The following is a 23,970-nucleotide window of genomic DNA, read 5'->3' on the forward strand; positions in this document are numbered from 1 at the left end:
AATTGATGTTCTTAAGGATTTCGATTTGATAAGATGTAACTTTGGGGTTGTGAAGATGAGATCAAAAAAATTCTAACAAAAGGCCAAACTAAAAGAATTCAGTGTGTGGCGAAGCAAACAAAAAAGGGAGCCTGGGGTGAAACTAAGAAGTTGAACTCCCATGACCAAGTGAGAGGGAACAGGTGCAGCTAGAGTTCATACAGAGCGCTTTGTGTCCTGATATGGCTCCCGTCCATTTGGGGAAGAGGGAGGGGCCCATGTTTAATACAAAGTTAATATCAATTTAATGCTTGTCACTGTTCTTCTGAATCTTGTGGCATCGCTAATTCGCTCAGTGTTGAGCGGGGCTTTTGCACCGCCTGCACCAGATGCCACAGGGACCTTCAGTGCTGCAGCGAGCGGTGAGGTGAAGCCGCGGCCAAAACACCCCAAGTGGGAGCTGCTGCTGAGGTGAAGCCCGGTCACAAACTGAATCCATTGAAATAGATGTTTGGTTAACTTCACATGGCAGGAGCAAAGACCCATTTCAGCTTCATCTGAAACCTGTACACACTGGGACATTTTAAGAACTGTATGGGCTAAAGGCCGGAGTCATCTGACAAATGATATACAGTGAGGGCACAAGCACTCACAAACTTCAACAAGTAGTACCAAAATCATTAAAAATTGGAGGGGATGGGGGCATGAAGATTATCATAAATTATTTTAATGTTATCAAAGAAAGATGAGTTTAAGGCTTCTTTTTAGTAATTGCTTTATAGAAGTTGTAATTTACAATGATCTCACTGAAGTAGTTGATTTCAATAAATGTATGTACCACTAGATCATTTCAGCCATATTGAAAATGCAAAGAATATCCTGATTTGATTAAGTATATTTAATTTTTTATCTTCTATTTGCTTCCACTGACTTGTCTACTTTCCTGCATACTTGTTTCTTATAATAAAATTGGATTTACTATATGAATACTTCCACACTGGCAAGTAAAAAAAGACTCAGTTTTTTTGTTTGTTTGTTTGTTTGTTTTTTAGATTATTAGTGTAGCACACCATCATGTGAATTGTAGTTTGTAATCAGCCAAAACTAGTTTCTCCTTTTTCTATTGCAAGTATAATAAGTGATGCAAACGTGATCCAAAAAACAAATGATCTGTTTCCAGATTTTTATTTTTACCTGTTTATTTTTTTCATGCATGTGAAAATAAATGTAAAAAAAATCTTCTGGAGCTATGTAGTGTTTGAGGATTCATATTTTGGACACCCAACACAAAAAGTACGGAACTTACATTTCAAGTTTACCCTTTTCCCTCAACTAAAGCCTACTTATATTTCAGAGTGCACCATTTTTTTGTATTTAAATATTAGTGGGTAACGAGTTTGGCGTTGTATTCAAATTGAAAATATCGAGTGCAAATATGTAAAATGTGCAAAATTAGACTTTTCTTTAACATAATGAAACAAACTGCGTCATTTTTCTCGTAAATTTGAATTTTGCAGTATGTAGAGCTACAAATTGTTAAACTTTCGACGTGCAGATTTTTATTTATTCATTTATTTTACAATAAGCTATCAGTTTTGTTGTAATGATTCAAAGCTAAACAGTTTTGCTAAAACCACACTGAAATCGGCACAACAGAAGTTGTCGGGATGGATGTGTTAACCCAGAAAAGGCGTTTAACGGAGTCAACAGACCCTGATGGAGGTGGATGCCGGCTAAACGGCTGCAGGGTGGAGATGGATGGACTGGTGGCCGGTGTCATAAACCAGGCAGCAACCAGTCAGCACAATCTGTTCGTCCCGGTTAAGTGAAAAGACGGGGAGTTCCCTTTCCTCGATGCGCCCACGTCACTGATAAATAATGAGGGAATAATAAACAGTCAACCACCTGTCGGACCCGCAGCACAATAGGACGGCCCATAGAGAGCCTCTCATGCATGGGTAACATATTTACTCAGCCCCTTTCACTTAACGAAGCAGAAAGAGAGCCAAGATAATGGTTAAGTTCATCTATTTGGTAAACTGGCATGGCCCAGCCGGAAAAAAAACTATAACACTCTTAGGAAAAGTGTTTAATGTAATCAGTATAACTGGGAGTGTAAATGAATTGCATCTCCTGCAGCTGCCACTCTGTAATGGTAATCCCTATACAGACAGGCCTATCAAAGGCTATCAGGATATTCTGAGTATTATAAATAATACTGGCAATATGAATAATATTGCTATGTCAAACTGACGCATTAAAAACTAAACGGTAAATACCACCGCGGATCCACACTTTCGCAGTGATTTATAAAACACTTCTGGGCTTGTACTACAGAGTATCACGTGGTGCCGCCTAAACTTTAACTTGTATCTGAATCCCTGCGGGATGATTGTATAAAAGTGATGGACTGCATCGTGCTCTGACAGAGGGAGGGAGGGTCGTTAGTGTTAATGTTTGAGAGATGCGCTATTAATGGCTTTTAATTCAGCCGCAGCCAGCTGTTTTTACTCGGCCTGGTAAAGGAGCGGGGACGTGGCAAGCTTGCAAAGCTCGTAGAAATTAGTCTCGGTCAGCCAGAGAAGCCTATGCTTCCTGCTAACCATCTGCTTACCGCTCACAAAAGAAGGATTTCGGGCGGCCAAGTAAAGGAATATAGGCTCATAAAAAAGCTTTGAAGGTCTCGTTACTTAGCGGAGGTGTAGCTGCCGGGACGGAGCGCTGTGTTAACGCCTGTTTGTGCGTCCTGCGCTCGTGAATAACGCAGACTCACCTCTTACAAGCGCTGACTCTCTTTAAAGGATCATTTCACGGAGGCGTTCCCTTTTAATTATCGGAATTGTGGCCACTTTATATTAGACTGACGTAGAAGTGCTAATCATGATCTGAGCTGATCCCAAATGAAGCTTAGCTTCATACAAAATTTGCAACTCAGAGAAGGGAAGGAAGGCTGATTTTTAATTATGTCAGATTTTAACTCGCTCTTCCACTTAACAGTGAACCTATTTTCTTCAAAAACAAAAACAAACTAAAATATGGTCTAAAGAGTGTAACTATTCTATTTTTTTGTTGTTGTTTTTTTGTTTTGTTTTGTTTTTTAAGGAGACTGAAAAATTGCACACAATGAGTTTCATATCTGTAAATGAAAATAATCAGTGTGATCAAAATGAATTTTTGGTAAAGAAACGTAATTAAGGCCTAAAATGCGCCGAGCGTTGTACTCTTGAGCTCAAAGACAAGATATAAACGAAAAAAAACATCTGGGGCTAAATTACATATTTTAATAAAATCAAGTTGTAACTTTTGTTTACATTTTAAAGCCACATATTTACTCCAGATTGGTTTTATTTTAATTGTTTGTTTTTTAATTGGGTTTAATACTGGCAACAATTGGGATCCCCCCCCCCCTCTTTGAGTCTGTAACGCATTTTCGCCTGATTGCGCTGCTTTAACGGGTTTTCTGGGGGGGAAAGCTGACAGAACACGACTATCAGGCTCCAAGTCGCTTTAATAAGAGGTTTATATGGGGTCTCAGTGTCCGCTCATATGAATGCGTTTTAAATCAAATCACAGATGCACTTTTATTCAGCCAGTTAAAATAGCAGAACAAAACCGTCTTTAGAAATAAGGCTTTTTTTTCTTTCTTTTTTTTTATTCCACTGGGCTTTTTCTGAAGGCGAGAGAAGGAAGGGGAGAAAGGCCGAGGGGCGCCTCCTCCGCAGCTGAGGGTGACAGTTAGTTCATGGTTAACAGGATCATGAGCGCACGGCTCAGGCCGCACACTTCTACTCTGCGCACAGCCGCAGCTCAGTGCGCAATGAATGAAGCCTGTGCAAAAAAGAGTGATATTTAACACATCTGTTAAAGCGTTTTGATAGCAGAAATCCGTTTAAGACATTATTCCATGACGAGGGCCAGATTGAGTGTTGAGAATCCTATGAAACCCTAAAAGTGATTTACATCTGAGATGCAGCCCATGTCTGCAACTGATGTAGAAGGTGTAGGTTTAACAACAAAAACGGACTACAGTTTATTCTAATAATGACAGCCAAATAGAAATCTCACCTGATTTTTTTTAAAAGAAATCCACCCCAAGATTTTTATTTTTTGCATAACTGACAATAGATTAAAATAATAACTAAGCTTTTCTTTTAAATCCCGCATAGCAGAAGGGGAGCGTTAAAGCTAAAAGGGAATGATATCTTTTTAAGCAGTCATTAAATCTCCCAATATAATACCTGAATACAAAGATTGCTCTTTAATTAGGGCGCTTGGCTCTGCCAAACAAAACAAACTGAAAGGAAAGTAGCCAACATGCAAAATTGATGACTGAGCCTCCTTTGTGGTCCCCACATTGTGTGATACTTGCTTATGAAGTCTAATACAATCATAAATTGCGTCCTCCGGCCAATCAGCGGCCCGGGAGATGCTGCATGAAAGCGACCCATGTGGAGAACTTTGTTGAGCACCATTGTTGAGGCTGTCAGCCCTGAGTGGAGGGCCGAGGGGGGGCAGGCCGCTATAAAACTTCTCTCCCCAGAGTGAGGAAACCAGAGGAGTTAGCAACCGTTCACAAGACTGATTCTCTCCCAGCTGACACAAGGAGTATTTGAATTTTTCTTAAAGCCGGGACCATGATGATCCCAAGCGTTATTGCGCCTCCTGCCTTCTACCCCGGGCTGTACCGGCCCGCCGCGGCTCTCCCGCTCCACCAGACCCTGCCGTCGGCCTTCCAGACCCACTCCAGCTTCTTGGTGGAGGATCTGCTGCGGATAAGCCGTCCTGCCGCCTTTATAAACCGGACTGTCCCGTCAGCGAGCGCCTCCGTGCCAACAGCCACCACCACCGTGTCCACCGGCGGCGCGCTGGAGCGCACGGTAGCGGTGGGTACGGGGACGCGCGAATCGTGCTCACCTAAAACATCGGTGCCGAACAGCAAGGATCCGAGTTTTCTCAAGTTTGGAGTGAACGCCATCCTCGCACCCTCACCAAAGACGGGTGAGTAGACACCACACCATCGCTCTGCTTTTTCCTTACGCGCATGCGTTTGATTTAGAGCCACTTTTTTCTTTTCTAAATGAAGGAATGATTTTAACATGCTCTGCTCTTCAACAGCGTCCTTACCCCCTGCAGTCCACAGTCTGAACACCAAGACCTTCCCCGTCCCCTGCTTTGACGCAACCTTTCACCCCATATTCAGGGCGCCTTATTTACCAGGTAGGCGCAACATTTGTTTTTTTTACTCGCTTCTTCCTTATCGACGACTCTCTTTAGCCTTTAGAGTTGTGTCTGTACTAATTGCATTTAAATGTAAAACACTTTCACCCCCTCCTGTCATATATTTTAACCAAAACAGAAGCAGAAAGGGAAACAAACAGCCAGAAAAGAAGAAATCACTGTCTCATTAATGGGGACCGCTGGCTCTGGCCTCTGCGTGGACCCACACACCCACCCCCTAATTAACCAATTATCCCAAATCGTCACGCTCTAAATTTGAGGCGGGGTGGCGAGTTATAGTCCCCCTTGCTTCCCATTGGGGGGCGTTTTGGCATTTCCCCGGCACCGCGTTTTCCCACAGCGTCCGGGGGGCCAGCGGGCCACTGTGGCGGCCAACAAAGCCCTCACCACCGTGACCAATTTGGTCAGCTCCCACCGGGTGAACCACCCACACACCCCGGAGAGTGACTTTTACCAGTCGGACCAAAGGCGTGAACCAGTCATGCACTAATTTCCCTATTAGGCGCTATTGAGAGTTTTCAATATTCTCACAAGACCACATAGCGCGTCGTTGTTCTTGGTGCTGCTGCGAGCGCGGGGCAGCTGCAGTCAGGGGGGAGTCCAGGCAGTAGTGTGCGGACAGGAACAGCGTCCTTCGCCGGGAGAGGGGATTTTCAAATAACGCCAACGTTAAAAAAAAAAAAAAATCCCAGTTATGCTCCAATTGGAGCAGCCGGGGGAAAGTTTTCTGCATGCTGGGCGACTCATAGGATAGGTTACCGCTGACCTCAAATCCCCACTCTGTCTGTGCCTTAAACGTTTTTCTTTTCTACGAGCGGGCCAATCATCGACTTGAGATAAAGAATAATCTCTTAGAAAAGTCTATAAAGTCGCTAGTCTTTCATTCAGACAAATCATAATAGAGATGGAGTCTTTTCATGGGCTCAGCTGAATGCCTCAACAAAACAACTCCAGCGTCCTGAATAGCTTTTCGTGTTCATTTAATGAAAATGATTTGAGGGCACGAAAAAAAAAGCACCATTCCCCTCCACTCTTCACTCCCCCATCCAAGCATCAGTATTCTGGTATGCAGTTGTGTTTAGTTTGAAAGTGTAAATCTCCTTTTGTTGCGATAATATATGGCCTTCGCCGCCTGTCCAGAGTCTTTTCACCGTTAGTTCATTACTACACAATTACCGTTCACGGTTTATTAACTCCTCTATCCGCCCTCACAGGGTTCCTTAAAGGATATGCTACCTCTTTACCATACCAATGCGGTTGGGGACCGGCCAATGTGCTAATTAGTCACCTCGTGCCATTTCACTCAGGACGCATGAGCACTGCACAGTTCCAAAAGGGAAACTTCAAATAATAATCCATTGAAAGCTGGTCCTAACGCAGAATCGTTATATTCATGCGGCCATGTCATGGTCTCATGTCCAGGCAGTTTTAAGTACAGCAATTCGGTACATTTGTGGCATGGTGGTTGTCTTTAATGACGGAAAACGATGCTAATTGCTTCCACTTAATTTTCTGTTTTGTTTTTCCTGCACTGTAGCATCTTCATCCGTTGTTCCAATCCCGGGGACTTTTTCGTGGCCCTTGGCAGCCAGAGGAAAACCCCGGAGAGGGATGCTGAGGAGGGCGGTGTTCTCCGACGTGCAGCGCAAAGCCTTGGAGAAAATGTTTCAGAAACAGAAATACATCAGCAAGCCCGACAGGAAGAAGCTGGCATCTAAACTTGGCCTAAAAGACTCGCAGGTAAAACTCGCAAGTGCTCAAAATGTTCAGTACGCCGTGCGTAAAAACCAGTTTCGTAATCCTCTAACGACTAACCCATTATCGACAAACAACTTTACCCACTCATGATTTTCTCCTTCTTGCAGGTAAAAATTTGGTTTCAGAACCGACGGATGAAATGGAGAAATTCCAAGGAACGAGAGCTGCTGTCATCCGGTGGATGCCGCGAGCAGACGCTGCCCACCAAAGCCAACCCGCACCCGGACCTCAGCGATGTGGGCAAGAAGTCCTCAGCCGAGGAGGAAGAGGAGGAAGAAAAGGAGTTCGGAACAGAGAGAATGAGGGCGGCAGGTTCCACCATCTCCTCTCCCTCCCTCTCCAGTAAGCACTCGGATTTCTCGGAGTCAGATGAAGAGGAGATAACAGTATCTTAATTTATTTTGAAAAGCGAGTATAGAGTTATAACCCATGATCTGTTTTTATGAGACTGTGACCAGATTAGAAGGAAACTGCCGCTGTGACAAACCATCAACGTCGCCGTTCAAACAAGTTGCACCCATGTTTGTGGCTTCATCAGTGCATGCGCACTGGACAGGATCTGCTACTGAGACACAGTTTGTTGTTTTGCACAGCTTTGTTCAATTGTACAGTATTTTGTACAAGTTCGTATGGAGGTTTTATGCCAAGAATATTGCGTTACTTTACATTGACATGAATAGAGTTGTTTATTGAAAAATGTAGCTATTTTGTTAATTTATATCAATTTGTTTAATAACTATGTTGTATTATGTGCTGTATATATGTTTATTTCACCTTTTGTACAAAAATCAAATAAAACTAAACAATTCCAAGTCACATGTGTGTGTAGTTTTAAGATAACAGTTTGACCATTCAATCATAAATAATTATTAATTTTATTGAAACACAATAACTTAAGACTAGTACAGTGATATCAAATTTAATTCTCTGAGCCCCGGACAAACCAGTGATGAGAAACTGCACCAATCTGCTCTGATGTAAAGAGACTGTACACAAAATACTCCTTTTCAAGTACTGTAACAAATTGTCTAGAAAAAGGTCATCAAAATGCTGCACAATAATCAACTATTTACAAAATTATGTTACATGTAAAAAAAAAAATGTACATTGCTAAGAAGGCTAAACATTCATTGAGTTTGTGAGTAATAAATCAACAGACGAGTCAAACGCTTGATAGACATCCACACCTCTCAGAGTGGGTTTACACACGCAAACACTCTCTCTTTGTGCTTACGAGGACAGTAGCAGGAGAGGCCTTATGAAATACACAGACACACTTAATGGACAAAGAACGTTGGCCACAAATCTGTAAAGTCTTCACATATCTGGTTCCACGCTGTACATCTCGAGGCAGTGCTGAAAACAAACACGCATGCGGCTTTTGGCTTCCATTTGGAGATCAGAATGAATGTTGCATAGGATAGGTGAGAAAAACATGGAAAGTCGCGCTGGACTCCATGACCCCAGCTTTAAGCACCCCTCCCAGAAGGCAGGCTGGGAGGCTTAAAACAAAAGTATGATATTCGTAATTCTTTAAGCTACTGAAATAATGGCAAACCGCTTTTCATTATCATTCAACCACAAGTACTTTTATCTCACCTCTGATTAATTATATTAATATAAACAAAGCAGCATATGCACTAGTTTTCCATAATTAGCTCAATATGTAGTTATGACAGTTTTGTTCATCACAAATCACATAAAAACAGACAATAAGTGTGGCAGAAGCACAGTTCAAGGATGTGGATGAGGTATAAAAAAAATTAAAGACTTTTTCTTAAAGTTCCCCTCACCCGATCAACCACCAATAAGTTAAGTTCGGGTATTGAGCACCGCAACACATCCGAGTCTTTTTCTTGATAGTGGTCCAAATATTTACACCATCTTCTCAGTTCACACATGCATACAAAAGCACTACTTCTCTTTCATGTGTATTCAATCATGCGGCATTGGTGAATAATATGATGAGAGGTCAGCATCACTCCTCGACAACCGCAGTCGCTCGAGGTGAGAGTCGACTCAGAGCCCTGACAAGTTTACAGCCATTTAGAGGAATAAAGAATCCGCTAATGCACGTAGAAAATAGTAAGGCATTGTTTGTTAGAATTCCGTCCAGCACCAAAAGGGTTTTGTGCTACAACCGCCTGCTTGGGGCTAATGTGCATGGAGATCTCAAACGTTTACTAAGGGGGTTGAAGCATGAGCTCACAGACTTGCACGGTGAAGTTGTAACACAGCTAGAGGAGAAGAATGCCTCAAAAAGGACAAATCTAGCTGTGGTGGATGATAACTTCCCATTAAGTGCCCTTTCCATTTAAAAATCTTTTTGTGAGAACTTTAAAGGGATTCTGTAAAAGAGATTTTCATCTGTGCAGTTTTTTTAAAAAGTTATTTTACAGATGCTGTGGATTAAAAAAAAGAAACAAAAAGCTTTTCTCAGGAAGTAAGTGTTTATATTTGTCTCTTTAGCCAGTAAAACCTACATGTTATCCTTCTAGATTTACTGGAATAATAATTTCTCAGCTATAATGCCATATTATAACCTCTGTGGACCTTAAAGAAAAAGTGCAATATAATAAAATACCAAAACAAAGTGTAGGTAGGTTTTGTGATAAGAATTTTTGATTCAACTAACTAAGCTTGCCTTCATAAGGTTCTTTCTTAAAACACGGTGTAGACAAAGCTTTGCTACAGTATTTGCTTACTTCTCTGGTACCATATAGAAAGCCATCAGTTCCCATCCTTCATGTCCACAAACACGCTCGGGTATGTCAGGTAGGAACTCATCGCTTAGTTGGTTTTAATGGACACGTGTCCTTCGATGGACTCTTCTTTTTTTTTTGTCTTTGCTAGTTTGGGATGGATAACTAATGATCTCTCTGAGAAGTCTGTTGGAGTGAGATCAGGCATGCTATGAGACTGAACATTCACTTTGGCTCGATTCATCCTCCAGTGATCACACAGGCAACTTCAGCAATGGAAGAGGAGGAGGAGCAAGAAAGTGGCTGGCTGTTCCTCCATCCATTCAACCCACAGCAGCATATATGTTTTCAGAAGGCTGAAGTACATGGTTCACTCACGCTCCAGAGCTGAGGGCCTGTATCACCATCTGCAGGCAGCTCTGGCACACTACAGCTTGGCAGGACCCGTAGTGTCTTAGCCTGATGTCCTTGGACCGATGCTGCAGCCTTGTGGAGGATGGAGGACTCCTGGCTGGTGTTTTAAGTACACTGATGGCTGGTGATGATGGTAATGATGAAGCCTCGCCAGCAGCGACAGGCTGTGTGCTTTTCTTCTGTCTGTCTGGAATACATGTCAGGCTCCAGAGAGAGGAGCCACGGGCCACAGTGGTGAAGGGAAAAAACACAAAAAACAGGACAAACAGCGCAGTGCAGTAGAAACTTCTGTTGCCCGTTTACTGAAATGCAATTTCACTTTTTTTTCTTTCCTTTTTTAAAGTATTTGGGTTACCTGCACCCAAATTAAGGTGGCTGGATTTTGTGGCATGAAATTCAACCCTCAAAAGGAAGTTCTCACACTGAGAACAGTTCTTATTATTTAAAAGAAATTTTTTTTTTTTAAAGTGATGCCGGTGTTGCCTTCAGATAGCATCACAAGGTCGACTCCAGCGATGAGTCCAGGATGTCATCCTGGTGGCTGTTGCTGTTGGAGTCGCTGTCGTAGCTCTGTGGGCTCGACGAGGTCGCTGCCTCCTTCAGACGCATCAGCATGTTCATCTGTCGGCACAACTAAGTGTCAGTTCGACTGAGCTTTATGCACGAAGCAGTTTCTTTCACACACAGGTTATAGTAGACACTGTGCATTTAGTTTAAATGGTTTAAATGCTCAGAACAGAAACAGGCATCACAGTCTGCTCTTTACTCACCAGTGGGTCTGCGTCACTGTCACTCTGTGGCGGCTCTTTTCTGACTCCTTCTCTCGGGGCTGAGTAGCCATCGAACCCGACATCCTCTGGCCTGAGCTGCAGCAGCGGGGGCCAGTCACCTAGAGGGGGGGTTGCTGACCACGGGTAGGTGTCAATCACCCAGGCAGCTGGGTCTTCCCATGCAGCTCTGCGGCCATACAGCTACAGAGAGAGACGAACATCAGAACTGTGACCCAGAGAAGCTTCGAGGTGGACAAAGAATTTAGGACAACAGTTTTGAAAAACAAGTTTGTTGCCTGAGGTTCAGGTTTATGAGTAATAACTAAAAGTTGCAGCAGACAAGAGTGAAAGCTGGAACATATGTGAACAGAAATGAAAGAAGACACAGCTTCTGATTCTTAGATGAAATGGGAAAAATGTGAAAGAGAAGAATGGTAATATGTTTAATAACTCTACAAACAAAAACTAAGCCCAACCTGCAGTCCCTCACGCACTGCCTCCAGCATGTAGGGGATGATGGAGTAATTCCAGAGATCAGTGAACCAAACCCTGGAGCCTTCCACGTCCATGGGACATGACAAGAAGAGACGGGGTCCTGCAAATCACAGAGCAGAGGTATAAATAGTGCTTCCACACTGGCATCTATGCACTCCCTGTTCTCTCCCGTGCTCTCACCAATAGTGACATCAGAGGAGCTGTGTGTCTCCAGGAAGCGGTTGAGGTGGTGCCAGACCCGCGGGACCCAGTCGATAATCTTCACCAGCTCTACGTTGCGTGTTCGGCTGCTGATCTCCATCTCGATCAGCTTCCTTCTCAGGTAGCGGCCAAGGAAACCTTTCACTGGCTCCATGTGGTTGACACACAGCACCCACCTGATCAGAGATCACACAGGCATATCAGGACTCAGAAATATAACATCCTACCGCCTGTCCTGAAGGGAGAAGCTGTAACTATGATCATGTGAATCTAAGCATTCAGTTGCCAGGCTCTACAACGACAGCCTACAACATAATCTATTTCTCAAGCCAGGGAACCAGGGTTTTCTCAAAAACCCGTCTGACCAGAAGCTTTAGAAAACAAACATTTTTTGGGGGGGTGCAAACTGCTCTGACATATTGAAATAATTGTTGCCCTAATATTACATTTTTATATTTGTAGCTGTTGTTTACAGTTTTGCAAACTACAAAACATAAAGAATTAAATTCAATATATTCAAGAGTCAACCCAACACTTACTTAACCCTAGAAAAGTTAAATATCGGAGCTCTTAGAGGTGATAAATTCAGCTGTTACGTCCTACGACCCACTAAAGAGGAATTCCTCTGCAATGTAGCTTTTTGTGCTTGTTACATTTTGCAGACTGGGTTTAACAACCAGCATGTAGAGAATCTGTGTGCATGTTTACTTTGCTGGACTTGTGATCCACGTTGAAAGTGACGACAGCATTTGGAGTTAGCGGTCGGCCCTCCAGCAGCAGCAGGTGACGCAATAGCTGATTGGCCAGGTAGGTCTTTCCTGTACCGTTATATAAGTTGTTGGTATTTATGCTTGTGCTGGTGCATTTTGTTTTAATTACTGTGTGGTTGGGTCTATGTGTTTTATAAGCAGTGCCAGCCGATAGAAACAAATAAAACGCTGGGGTTTCCCCCCCCCAGGTCTTTGCTCTTTGTTGTGCTCATTTTGTTTTCGGGTGCACACATATTTGTCCGTCTAGCTGTTCCAATTCTTTTTACATTCCTTCAGGTCCATTCTGGCAGTTTCAGCAGGCTTCCTCCAGGAATTTGCTAACATTTCTAAGTTCTTATATTGATGCTATGACATTTATTCTTTATACTGAGGGGATGATTGTTACTCTCTCACTGATAAATTCAAAAACTGGGGTGAAAAGTAGCCAGAAAAACAGAAGAAGAATCAACTGTGCTGAACAGGCCTGTCACTGTAGCTGTGGGTTGCATGGAGCCAACCTGTAGTCACGTTTCTAGGGAGGTGCATGTCAGGTTAAGCTGTAGGGTTTACGTAGCTATGGCATAAATCCCCAGTTTACCTGAAATTGTGGTGAAGCTGCAGGTTGGGGGCAGATGAAGTGGCTTGGCTCATGGTGCCGATAATGTAAGGGCTGAAAGGCAAGAAAAGTACATAATTTCATGAAGTTACTAAACACGTTGAGAGGGATTTACTCTGCTTTAATCTGACGTAACTCCCTGAGCTGTTCTAACAGGGGTTTTCTTTCAGCTCAGTTCATTTGAGGTAAAGTGACGCTAACCTGCTCTACAGAACAACTGTACACATTTTCAAATAAATGCGATACTCCTAGTCTTTATTGAGTAATAACACTAAGCATGTATACAAATCCATTCAAACTTTAGGAGGACTGTGCAGATGGAATGTGTAGTGAACTGACCTGTGCTGGTAGTTGCAGTTGAACAGACCATTGAAGATTTCTCCCAAGGAGCTGACATGGTGGAGGTTGTCCAAGATGACCACTAGAGGGCTCTCTGCCCCTGAGACACTGCTGCACTGCTCGGCCAAACCTGATAAGTACTGACGCAGCTCCTACAAACACATAGATTACGTTTTACATTTCTTAAGCCAGGGAACAAGTTGTTTCTCAAAAACCCGTCTGACCAGAAGCTTTAGAAAACAACCATGTTTTGGGGGGATGCAAACTGCGCTGACATATTGAAATAATTGTTGCCCTAATATTACATTTTTATATTTGTAGCTGTTGTTTACAGTTTTGCAAACTACAAAACATAAAGAATTAAATTCAATATATTCAAGAGTCAACCCAACACTTACTTAACCCTAGAAAAATTAAATATCGGAGCTCCTAGAGGTGATAAATTCAGCTGTTACGTCCTACGACCCACTAAAGAGGAATTCCTCTGCAATGTAGCTTTTTGTGCTTGTTACATTTTGCAGACTGGGTTTAACAACCAGCATGTAGAGAATCTGTGTGCATGTTTACTTTGCTGGACTTGTGATCCACGTTGAAAGTGACGACAGCATTTGGAGTTAGCGGTCGGCCCTCCAGCAGCAGCAGGTGACGCGATAGCTGATTGGCCAGGTAGGTCTTTCCTGTACCGCTGGGGCCTGACAGGATGACGCGCCTGTGCTCCTTCAGCAGGGAGACGTAGCGCTGCAGCATTGGCTTGGGGATGAGCGTGTCGAACACCAGCGAGTCCACGTTTTCACTTCCTGCACCTGTACACGGACACATATATTCATGTCATGGGAGGTTAGCAGTTTGCAGAAGATGACTGAGTTTGTCAAATATCTTAATGTTATTTTCTTTAGTTCAGTTAGCTAAAATCCTCTACCTTTCATAACCAAAGTGTATTAATTAGATTTTTTAATCAATCAATAGTTTGTTTAAATTCAGATAATTCAATGTATCACAATTAAAAATCCTTTCTTTTGACAGCTTTATTCATTGTTCTTTTTTTCTTTTTTTTTTTATACAGTGAAATAAAATGTTTTATTCATTTATTGAACCCAAGACATATTTTAAGTTTTAGCACAAGGTGTTTTGTTTTGATTTATTACTGTGGGAAACCTTTTTCTTAAAAACTACTCTCTATAATATTAAATATATATATATATATAAATAACTTTCATCCCATGATGAATTTAACATGCTGGTGATCAGCCACATTTCCATCGAGCTCATGGAAACTGAAGGCTGCAAACTCATTGGGACCAATGAGCATGCTGAGAGGTTGGTACCTTTGAGCTGGATGTTGATAGTGTTGTCTCCCACCAGGTAGCCGCACGGCAGCAGCTCAGGCGTGTTGGCGGCACTGGGGCTGCTGGGCCGATGGATTTCTCCAATGTTGTATCCCTGCACGCTGTCTGAGCTCAAGCCTAGCTGGCTCACTGGATCCACATGGGTGATGTACTCCTGTCAGAGATAAAGCATTTAGCAGCTTTCTAAGGACTGAAATGTTTCTGAATGAGAATGTTTTGTCCAAAAACATGAAAGTGAATGGAAGGAAATTATGTTTATACAATATAGGAAGTATAAATGTGTCAAATACAGCCAACCATGTTTTGTCTCTATCTGATTCTTAACCATTTTCCTGTCTTTACCTTGAAAAGGCGTCGGACTACTCCATCCAGGACATCCCACTTAGTTTTGCCACTAACACCGATGCAACCAATAAGAAAATGTCGAGGTCGAGCCTCCTGTGATGTAAAAATTAAAAAAGTTGAATATACCAAAAGCCTACAGATAAAATTAAAACCTAAAAACAACCAGAAAAGCATTTGTTACATCAGTCTCACCTCTCCCCACTTGCTGTCTTCATCCAAGCTAACGACAATCCTCACGTGCCGCCCCTCCTTCCTCCCTCCTTCTCCGCCCGTGTCATCCAGCAACATGTCTGACCGGAAGACAACGTTACATGTGATTTCTCCATTGTCAGTGTTACACATTAAAACATTTCATTGTTAAATACACTGGAGTAATGTATCACATGCCCCAACTTTCGTCTTGGATAAACCCTGGTCGGTATTTAATGTAAATCTATCCTGAACTGTGCAGGTCCTGTCTTACCCAGGCTGGTGGACTCACTGGTCGTGAGGTTGAGGCCATGTTGGGAGAGCCCTGGTCCGGGCCCTGGGGTGTGGCCGTGTGTATGAGGGGGAGGAGAAGATGAGATGGAGGCCTGGGAGCCCGTCCTGCTGCCCTGGTTCTCCAGCTTCAGACGGTCATTCTCCGCCTTGAGCTTCTCAATCTCCACCTGCAGATAAACATCCGAAAATAATCTTTTATGTACATGTATGTATTCACCCTTCCTTCATGTCAATTAAAACTGTTAGCATTAAAAATGTATGAAACTTAACATCAGAGATCAATAACGCTTCAGTCACATGAGTACAGCAACAATTATATGCAATCAGAGATTCAATGTTTACATCCATCTCAATGTGAAGCACACTCAGTAAGCTCAGTCTGAAATTTGCAGACCTGCATGCGGTTCATGGCCTCGCGGAGTTGATCAAGCTGATGTGCAGAGCTAAGAGCCTCCAGGCGGATGTCAGTTAGTTTCATCTCCTTCTCTCTGAGCTCACTGCGCAGCTGCATCACCGTCTCAGCCTCGCTGTCCAAACACTCCGACAATCTGTATGCGCACACAAGGCAATGCAGTTTGAAGCATTAACATAGTGCAATTTGAGCAGTTTGGTTGTTTTTTTGTCACATGCAGATGTTGAGCTAGTACACACAGTGTGTTGGAGTGCGTGTTCCTGAGCATGTGGCCTGTGGCCGAGGTGCCATTGTGAGGCAGCTTGGGGGAGGATGGCAATGAAGAGTCCGTCATCTCCTCGATGTCAGAGTGAGAGGAGGCCGACTTTGGAGATTTCTTCTTGCTGAATGCTTGTTTGAAGGAACTTCGCAACTGCAGGAAACAAAAAGAAGAAAGAAAGCAAGGCGATGAACAGGTGAGGTTATTAGAAAAGCTGTTGAGAGGGGAAGTAGTGGGAAAACTGCAAGTGAGTCACAGGGAGAAGAAATAGAGGAAAACTGTCTTATGACTGACTCAGAGCTACAGCCCCAAACACAGTGTAATGTGTTATGTTTACACTCTTATGTAAACATATTTGTTTTCTTCTTCTTCATGTTAGTAATTTCTTTAAGGTGTTTTGGCAATTTCCTACAAGAACCACAAGCATTATGGTTCTTCTGACATTTTCAGGTGAATTTTTCCTTAAAGAGCCAGCTCAAGCATCATGAGAGCAGCTTTCAGGGAGAAGTAGTGTTAGAAAGGAGCAGAAAGGCACTACAGTGACAGCAAAGTGCAGGAAAGGAAGAAGAGGGCCGATGTTAGTAACCTATAAAAAGTGCAGGGGTTAGGCTTCTTTCCTTTCATTTCACATAGCGTACCATTCTTACCTCATACACCTGCCACATGAAGCGAAGCACAGGAAGACAGAGAGACAAAACAGCACATGTTCATATGGGTTTGGGGGTGATAATGTGTTATGGTGGGACAAACAGATTAAACTAGAGATGCCTACAGGACTAGAGATTTTATTTGACTTCCAGGCAGCTGCAAGCTAATTCTACATCATAGCCACCATGAAGCGAGGAGTCTTTCATGATCCATTATATACTCTCCAACACACGCTGCCCCCATGCACTCAACACATCACTCACTGTATGAGCAGCACCTGCATGGAGGAGGCTCCTGTGGGGTCTCATCTATCCAAGCAGTGGTATTTTATTATCACTGTGACCTAAGGCAGGAAACTCTAGAGGATCTGATGGCTAAAAGTGCTACATTGCTCTTCCTGACATTTGACAACATCTGGATTGACAAGCACAGGTGGCCAAATACATTGTTTCAGTCAACCAGGAGGAAGAGAGGGAGGAAGAAAAGTTTCGTACTTCATCATCTCTGACTTGTCCTCCGGTGCACAAAAAAGTCTTTCAACGACAACAACAAAATTTTTTTAAGTGTCATATTTGTTGTATGATCACTAATAAAAAACCCCACTAATGACTCAACAGTGGGACAACACTCTATCCAGAAAGCAATGACTACATAATTTACAGGTCAAAAGACAACTACTACATTTAGCTAAATATCAAGGTAAATCGCTGATGTTTTCTGATCTCTAAAATAACCAGTCAAATCCATCATTACTTGCTTTTCAACAACACTGAGCCTATGAAAATACTGTTTGTAATCACCTTCTCCCCAGTCAAAGAACGCTAAAGAGGAGAAACACAAAGATGTGTCACCCACACAAATATGAAAATGCAGATACACAAGACAAAAAAAAAAAAAAATGGCTGCTTGTTGGTTAAGTCACACAGTGCAATCACCTCCTTGTACATAATCTATTTAAACTGCTGGCTTCTTACCCAGTTCTTTTTGTTCTTCTTTTTGTTTTTAGCGTCAGCATCCATGTTGGAGCCCACACTCGAGTGGCTGGTCGCGCTGGCAACACTGCTGACGCTGTCGGAGGAGTGCTGTCTCTTGATGCGCAGATCTGGCTGCTGGTTCTGTTGTTGCTGCTGCTGCGGACTGCCATTACTGCCAGCTGGGGAGACAGAGGATGGGGAAAAGATGTATGGCATTACAATGTGTCCCATAATGACCTTTCGCCCAGACATGTCTATACAGAGCCTCTATACTAGAGTGCCTTTGCATGATTCCCAGTTAATAATCCTGATATTATTGGCACAAATTCAAATTGCTGTACTGAGGCGTTACTGTTATTTTCTGTACCTGTGCGATCCCCTTTAGGTGTAAGTTCAGGTGTGTTAATGACTCCATTGATGGCAGCCTGAGCAACAGCGTTCTGCTTTTTCAGAAGCTCGATGGTCTTCCTCAACTCATTCAGCTCGGAGTCCTGTACAGAAAAAATATGATGATCAACCTAACAATCATCTACAGAGACTTTGTGCACAGTGGTTTTCTTTCAAACATCAGAAACCAAACATTTTTTTGTTTTTTCTTTTTTGTTTTTACCTTCTGCTCGGCCGTCAGAGTGAGACTCTTCAGCCTTATGGTCATGTTGCCCAGAGACTGTTCAAACGCTGCCACCAGGTGAGCCTGACAAGAAACAATCAAATTACATCTTAACAACTCCTTACATAACATGGCAAATATACAAATACACACATTTTAGCTAACTTCAGAGAGCTAAGTGGTTCGTGTATAAAGAATTGTATCCCAAGTCTGTTTTATAATATCCTGTAAGTGTATGAAACAATCTTGATTTAATAAACAGAGACAATAAGAAAATGAACGGCCTACTTTTTGGATGAACGGAAAAAAGTGAGACACGTTAACCTTGAGGCTAAAGCCCAAACATGTTAGTCAATCCATCTTCACACCAAAATGAAAACATAACCAAACCCAAATAATATACTACCCAATAATGTCCTGGGAAAAATATTATCTTCTGGAGGGGGCAAATTACGAATACAACTATGACAAAACTGTTCCAAAAACAATCCTTGGATCCTTGGCTCATTCAAGGCCACAGACAGTCAACGATTGGTCAGACCTAGTTTAACTCTAGGTGGTGTTTTTTTTTTTTGTTTTTTTACACGACCTTCTGAGAAAGAGGTAACTTGGGTATGTGTTCACAGTTCAAAAGAAATACAGACACAGACATGACATGTCAAAGAAAAATTATGTGAGTGCCAAGGATTAAAACTGGAGACAAATTTACAACAAAAGACTTGAACTATTCCTTTTGAGTGACATGGATCATTATGGTGATTTAAACAGTTAGACATGGGTGAACTTGCTCATCCTTCACTATTATGTTCTGGGCTGTGAATATAAATGTTCCGCGGACGCCTGTAGAAATGTGTGTGAGAGTTGAGCACAGTGCTGACTGACATGTGATTCAAGTCGTGACTTTTTAGAGCAGCCTCCAGGGCTTCAAGGTGTGTTCAGATAATTCATCACGCATATAAATACATTTGAACAAAGCCCACCTCCCCAATACCAGCTCCTGTCTGTTCCGTCTGTGCTTATCTTTCAACACTCGTGTGCACTTTGTGTATCCAGGCGTCATCGACAACAAATCTTTACTCCACATCTGGGACAAACCCTCGGCATTGTGCTGGGACTTGACACTGCTGTAATGTAACACCTCTGCCTTGCTTCCATATCTCTAATCCACAGTGAAACTACTAGCAAGCGCCCACTCAGGCTGAAGATTACCAGCTGAGCGTGGCAGGACTTGTGCAATACAGGAGCAGGGTTGGCAGAAATGATCATGTCTAGAGATGCTTAAAGAGATGTTCTGATCATTCTACCAGTTGTAAAATGATACCTGTAAGAGATATCCCCTCAGTCTGAATAAGTGTTTCTGCCTGTATTTGGAAAATGTTCAGGAACTTGAGAAAACGCTGGCATTTTAAAGAGCTCAATACGTTTGTTAAAACTTCTCTAATTAGCAGTTAGAAATGAGCATATATGAAATTATTTGACATAATGGCTTATTTAGCTTAATCTTTGGAAAATAAAAACTATATACTATATATAATAAAAGGGTTTTTTTAACCCCTTTGATAGTTTTGACAGATGTTCTTCAACAGTTTGGGTTTGCATGTTCTTAAGTGCTTGAGGCCTTACATTTGCACTCAGTTGTGTTGTCAAGGCTGAAACTTTTTCCTGGGAGGCATCCAACTCCCGCCGAAGCTTGCGAATCTGAGGATTTACAAGGAAAAAAAAACGCCATGACATCAAAAGGCGCCAAAACAAAAGCATACACACAGATTTAAATACATGCATGCCTTCATGGAGCATGTATGTAACGCTAAGCACATAAATGCATCCAGCATCAAAAGAGTCAGGCTCCCAGATTGAAGCTCTGAAGCTGTGATTGAAGTTCAGGTTCAGCGGTGAAATGGCAAAAAGCATAAAAGAGCACACGCAGGTGTTGACAGGAACAAGAGCTTGTTACAGGGTCAGTCACAATACAGCTACATGTGTATCTGGATCCAACTGTAAAAACATCCTCGTGTTCCAACAAGTCCAGTGGCTGTGTGCGGAAAATTAAAGAGGAGAGAAGTGCTGTGGGCGGGCTGATGCTTACCTCCGACTGAGACTTTTCCTCATTCTGTAAAACAAACACCAGAAGATAAGAAAACCATTAGAGGGCACCACTGACTGAATTGAGACAGACTTTAATTAAAAAGCAGAGCAGAGTGGAGGTTGGAGCACACTCTCGTCTGATTTGTTAGCTCCATGGATATGAGCTTTATAAACTGTGGAAGATATTGTCTGGCGTAATATGTCTGGAAAGTAGAGAAATCCTCCTAAAGGCATTTCACTGAGAGATTCATTGTCTTGACAGGCTGCACATGGAACAATAGTAAGAAAAGACAGGTAGTCAAATATGTACAGAGTGAGAGCATGCAAAACAAACGCTCGCACGAACACAACACACCCTGCTGCTGTTCACCAAAACAGCGAAACACGCAACACCCACATTTATGTGTAAACACACTGCAACAGAAAGACCTTTCTTAGCAAGAGGTCAGTGTATTGTTGGATCAAAACTGGCTTCCCTGAGGCTAAAATTTAATACGACTATGAAGCCGTCTTACGCCATTTCCAACCAATGACAGCGACGTAGCAAATGCCTCAGTTTTCCATGAATTTTGCATCTTCTGATGAAGATTAGATATAAGATTTAATATGAAGCTTTTAAATACGAAATTACATTTATAGAACTTTGCAGTGTGATCAACAGTCTTTCAGCATAGCTCCTGAACTTGAGCAGGAGAGCTGATAAGCCACGATTTTTCCATCTGTCCACTTTCCAGCTCCTGATCGGAGCAGCAGCACGCAACAGCTTTTATCATCTAATCTGTGCACAGAGGTGTGTGAGCACATCTGTGTTGTGGCACGTGGCATCTGTCCACATACGCAAACGGAGCTGTCAATTGCACGCAAACACTAACACACACACGCACACACACACGAAAGCCTTATCCTAGATACACAAACAGCAGTCTGTCTTGGAAACGCAGACAAAACATATCATGTATTTTCTCTGTGGTGACACATAAGCTCTTCAAATGTGAATATAATTTAGTTAGGCAAAATGTTTGTGTGCTTTTAAGGACAAGCAATAAATAGGATAAAAGAAATTTCATATCAGTGTGATTTCTAACCTGGAGACCTTTAAACTAAACTGCAAATGAATCTCTGAAATCAATCAAGCACCATTACCTCGCAATCTACACTCAGAAAAAAAAAAAGAGTTCCACATAATCAGATATTTAACGGCTGTATTCAACACTCAGACCACAAGAAAAACAACAAAGACTTTCTGCACCCTACGGCCCTGCTCCGTCTCATCCCTACCGTTAGTTGCCACGATGCGACAGCGCCTGTCAAGGATAAAGTTGCCATCATTTTGCTTCCAGTCTCTTCCCCTCTGTGATTTTGAACCTGCGACTCTTTATCTCAAAAAGAACCAGCCAGTGTCTGAGAGTTTCTCTGCTACACCTGCCCAGGTGAGGAAACTCACACAGGGAGGAGGAGCCACACTGTGAAGCACAAACCTCTGACTGGCTACAGTGCATACTCGTGGGCTGTCCCGTGTGACTTCAAACAGCCAATTTCTCACAGGATCTTTGAGTTGCATATCTGCGCGGATTAGGGGGTAAATTCACCAATTCATGTAGTCAGTATATCATAACTGCGCTGACAAAAGAACAAACTGGTTTCTCCAGTTTCCATGTGAATTGTGGTGCTGCTGCAATACCACAATACCTGCTGCTTTGCAAAGACTGCCTTAAATGAGATTTTGCCTTTTAGATACCATCACAAAAGTGCACGCTTTTTCAGTAGCAGTTATATTGAAATGTTTTTCTTATTCTTTATTTACCCAAAAATAATGTATCCAGAAAAAATGCACTGCTTCTCTTTTGCATCACTTTAAAAATGTAGTTTTTATTCAGAACCTCAGTCATATGACTAACTCTGTTTAACTTGGCAGTTTCTGAACTCACCGTGGAGTAAATGGAAGAAGTGCTGGAGACCAGAGACAGAGATGATCCGTGAACTGAAAAGACAAAATGTGAAAGCAGTGATTAGAAATTACATCTGTAGACACAAGCACTACCTTCATTATCAGCAGACCTCCCACACTCCCCTCACTAACCACCCACTCTTTTCCAACACTGCCCACCCAGCACGGTTCCTCCCAGTCTTCCCAGCTCCTGCCCACCTCCTCATAAATGACATAATGACTGCCGAGATAAAGAACTCCTACATGCAGCAGTCAGACTGTGGCGCAACTAATGACTCAACTGGTAATAACACATCAGAGGCAGGGAAACAACGCCAGCACTGTTTCCTGGCTGTGAGCAGATCTGAAAGGATCAGCAGTGTGATGTCATCAACTGCACCGAGAGGTTGTGCCGATCCCAGCTGATTTATTAGTTCAGAAATAGCCTTGTAAGTATGAGATGTGAGCTCACAGAGGACTCACTTTTATCTTGATTTGGTCTAGACAGAATCATGTGCTGGAAGCCACATGAAAAGGTGAACTGCACTTTAGTTTTAGATCATCATTATTAGTTTACATCTTTTTCTAACTACTAATATCCATTATTCTTCACAGAAGTTGTTTGATTAAGGATGCCGGTAGCGCTGAAGGTTTTATGAGTGCAAATTCCCAGTAAGTCTCTTTTAGCCTGCAGATGCAGGAAGAGGATCAGAACATACAATGATAAAATGGGGAGGCTTTTGGGTGGAGGGGATGGAGTGAAACTGTATAATGGTGTCGCTCTTAAAAAAAGGACAGGTCCAACAAAGTGTTTTGAGTATGTGACTTTTGTCCTGTCACTCAAAGAACAGTCGGGTAACTCTACACTTGGGTAATACGCACATGTACACACACACACTCATATCCTCACAGGCCTGCACACTGCAAACCAACACACAAACACACAGCAAGAGTGTGTGAGATGGAGAAAGTTATGTCTGAATAATCTTGAATGTCACCACATATCCCTCACACCTCACTGTGAACCCTGTCATTATCTCCACTAGTAGAGCTGGAAAGAACTGAGGCAGATATGCTATCGGGAATGGCGGTGTCTTAATAATAAGTTTGCAGCGATGTAACTGTGCGTGCACATTCCACCAAACTCTTAAAAAAAAACAATCAGGTGTGCGTGACTTTCAAAATTAAGGCAGCTTTGAAACTGTGTACACGAGAGAGGACACGACTAACCGGTGACCTTAGTCTCTTAGCAAAAGAAAGCCTCAAACACGTGTTTGCTTAGAAATGTAACCGTGTTCTGGAGGAAGATAACGGATGGCAAAAGGTGAAATCATGAACATGTCTGGTATGGCTGACAAAAGATGTTTATCAGAGTTTGATATTTAAAAAAAAGAAAAAAGAAAAAAAGGTTTTAATGTGGAATTTAGAAGAACACATACAATCAGCTGTTTCACAAAACGTGTTACCAGATTTGATGTCTTTGCTCATGGCTTTGTCCTCTAGATTTACACACCGCCTTCACTGTGGAGGACACACATGCCTTTGTATTCCTTTACAGTTTTGGGTGTGAAACCCGCCTGTGATGTTCATCTGTGCTTTCAAGTTTTACGTCAGCATCCT

General features: G+C 42.5%; 2 protein-coding genes across 9 annotated transcripts in view; one reads left to right on the plus strand and one right to left on the minus strand.

Moving 5' to 3' along the window:
- The first annotated feature begins 4,543 nt into the window (after positions 1 to 4,543).
- On the plus strand, positions 4,544 to 7,744 carry dbx1a (developing brain homeobox 1a). The gene is made up of 4 exons (XM_084953607.1): positions 4,544 to 4,977; positions 5,095 to 5,196; positions 6,755 to 6,957; positions 7,083 to 7,744. Exons 1-4 carry the CDS (start codon positions 4,614 to 4,616, stop codon positions 7,368 to 7,370), a joined length of 957 nt encoding a protein of 318 aa, XP_084809733.1. The 5' UTR covers positions 4,544 to 4,613; the 3' UTR covers positions 7,371 to 7,744.
- Positions 7,745 to 7,831: 87 nt separating this feature from the next.
- Positions 7,832 to 23,970, minus strand: part of nav2a (neuron navigator 2a) — a 218,705-nt gene continuing 202,566 nt past the window's right edge. For all 8 annotated transcript variants that reach the window (XM_084953283.1, XM_084952952.1, XM_084953121.1 and 5 more), the window contains 19 exons: positions 22,352 to 22,404; positions 20,425 to 20,448; positions 19,962 to 20,036; positions 18,339 to 18,422; positions 18,096 to 18,219; positions 17,729 to 17,907; positions 16,087 to 16,259; positions 15,830 to 15,983; positions 15,416 to 15,602; positions 15,145 to 15,242; positions 14,950 to 15,045; positions 14,587 to 14,761; positions 13,829 to 14,064; positions 13,262 to 13,413; positions 12,905 to 12,976; positions 11,537 to 11,733; positions 11,338 to 11,456; positions 10,862 to 11,062; positions 7,832 to 10,712 (listed from right to left, as the gene is read on the minus strand). In XM_084953283.1, the coding sequence (XP_084809409.1) occupies positions 10,587 to 10,712; positions 10,862 to 11,062; positions 11,338 to 11,456; positions 11,537 to 11,733; positions 12,905 to 12,976; positions 13,262 to 13,413; positions 13,829 to 14,064; positions 14,587 to 14,761; positions 14,950 to 15,045; positions 15,145 to 15,242; positions 15,416 to 15,602; positions 15,830 to 15,983; positions 16,087 to 16,259; positions 17,729 to 17,907; positions 18,096 to 18,219; positions 18,339 to 18,422; positions 19,962 to 20,036; positions 20,425 to 20,448; positions 22,352 to 22,404 (2,525 nt within the window). In that variant the 3' untranslated portion in view covers positions 7,832 to 10,586. The remainder of the gene's footprint in view (positions 10,713 to 10,861; positions 11,063 to 11,337; positions 11,457 to 11,536; positions 11,734 to 12,904; positions 12,977 to 13,261; positions 13,414 to 13,828; positions 14,065 to 14,586; positions 14,762 to 14,949; positions 15,046 to 15,144; positions 15,243 to 15,415; positions 15,603 to 15,829; positions 15,984 to 16,086; positions 16,260 to 17,728; positions 17,908 to 18,095; positions 18,220 to 18,338; positions 18,423 to 19,961; positions 20,037 to 20,424; positions 20,449 to 22,351; positions 22,405 to 23,970) is intronic.

The sequence above is a fragment of the Perissodus microlepis genome, chromosome 1 (genome assembly GCF_051167445.1).
Source record: "Perissodus microlepis isolate ML-2025 ecotype Zambia chromosome 1, ASM5116744v1, whole genome shotgun sequence".
Lineage (NCBI taxonomy): Eukaryota > Metazoa > Chordata > Actinopteri > Cichliformes > Cichlidae > Perissodus > Perissodus microlepis.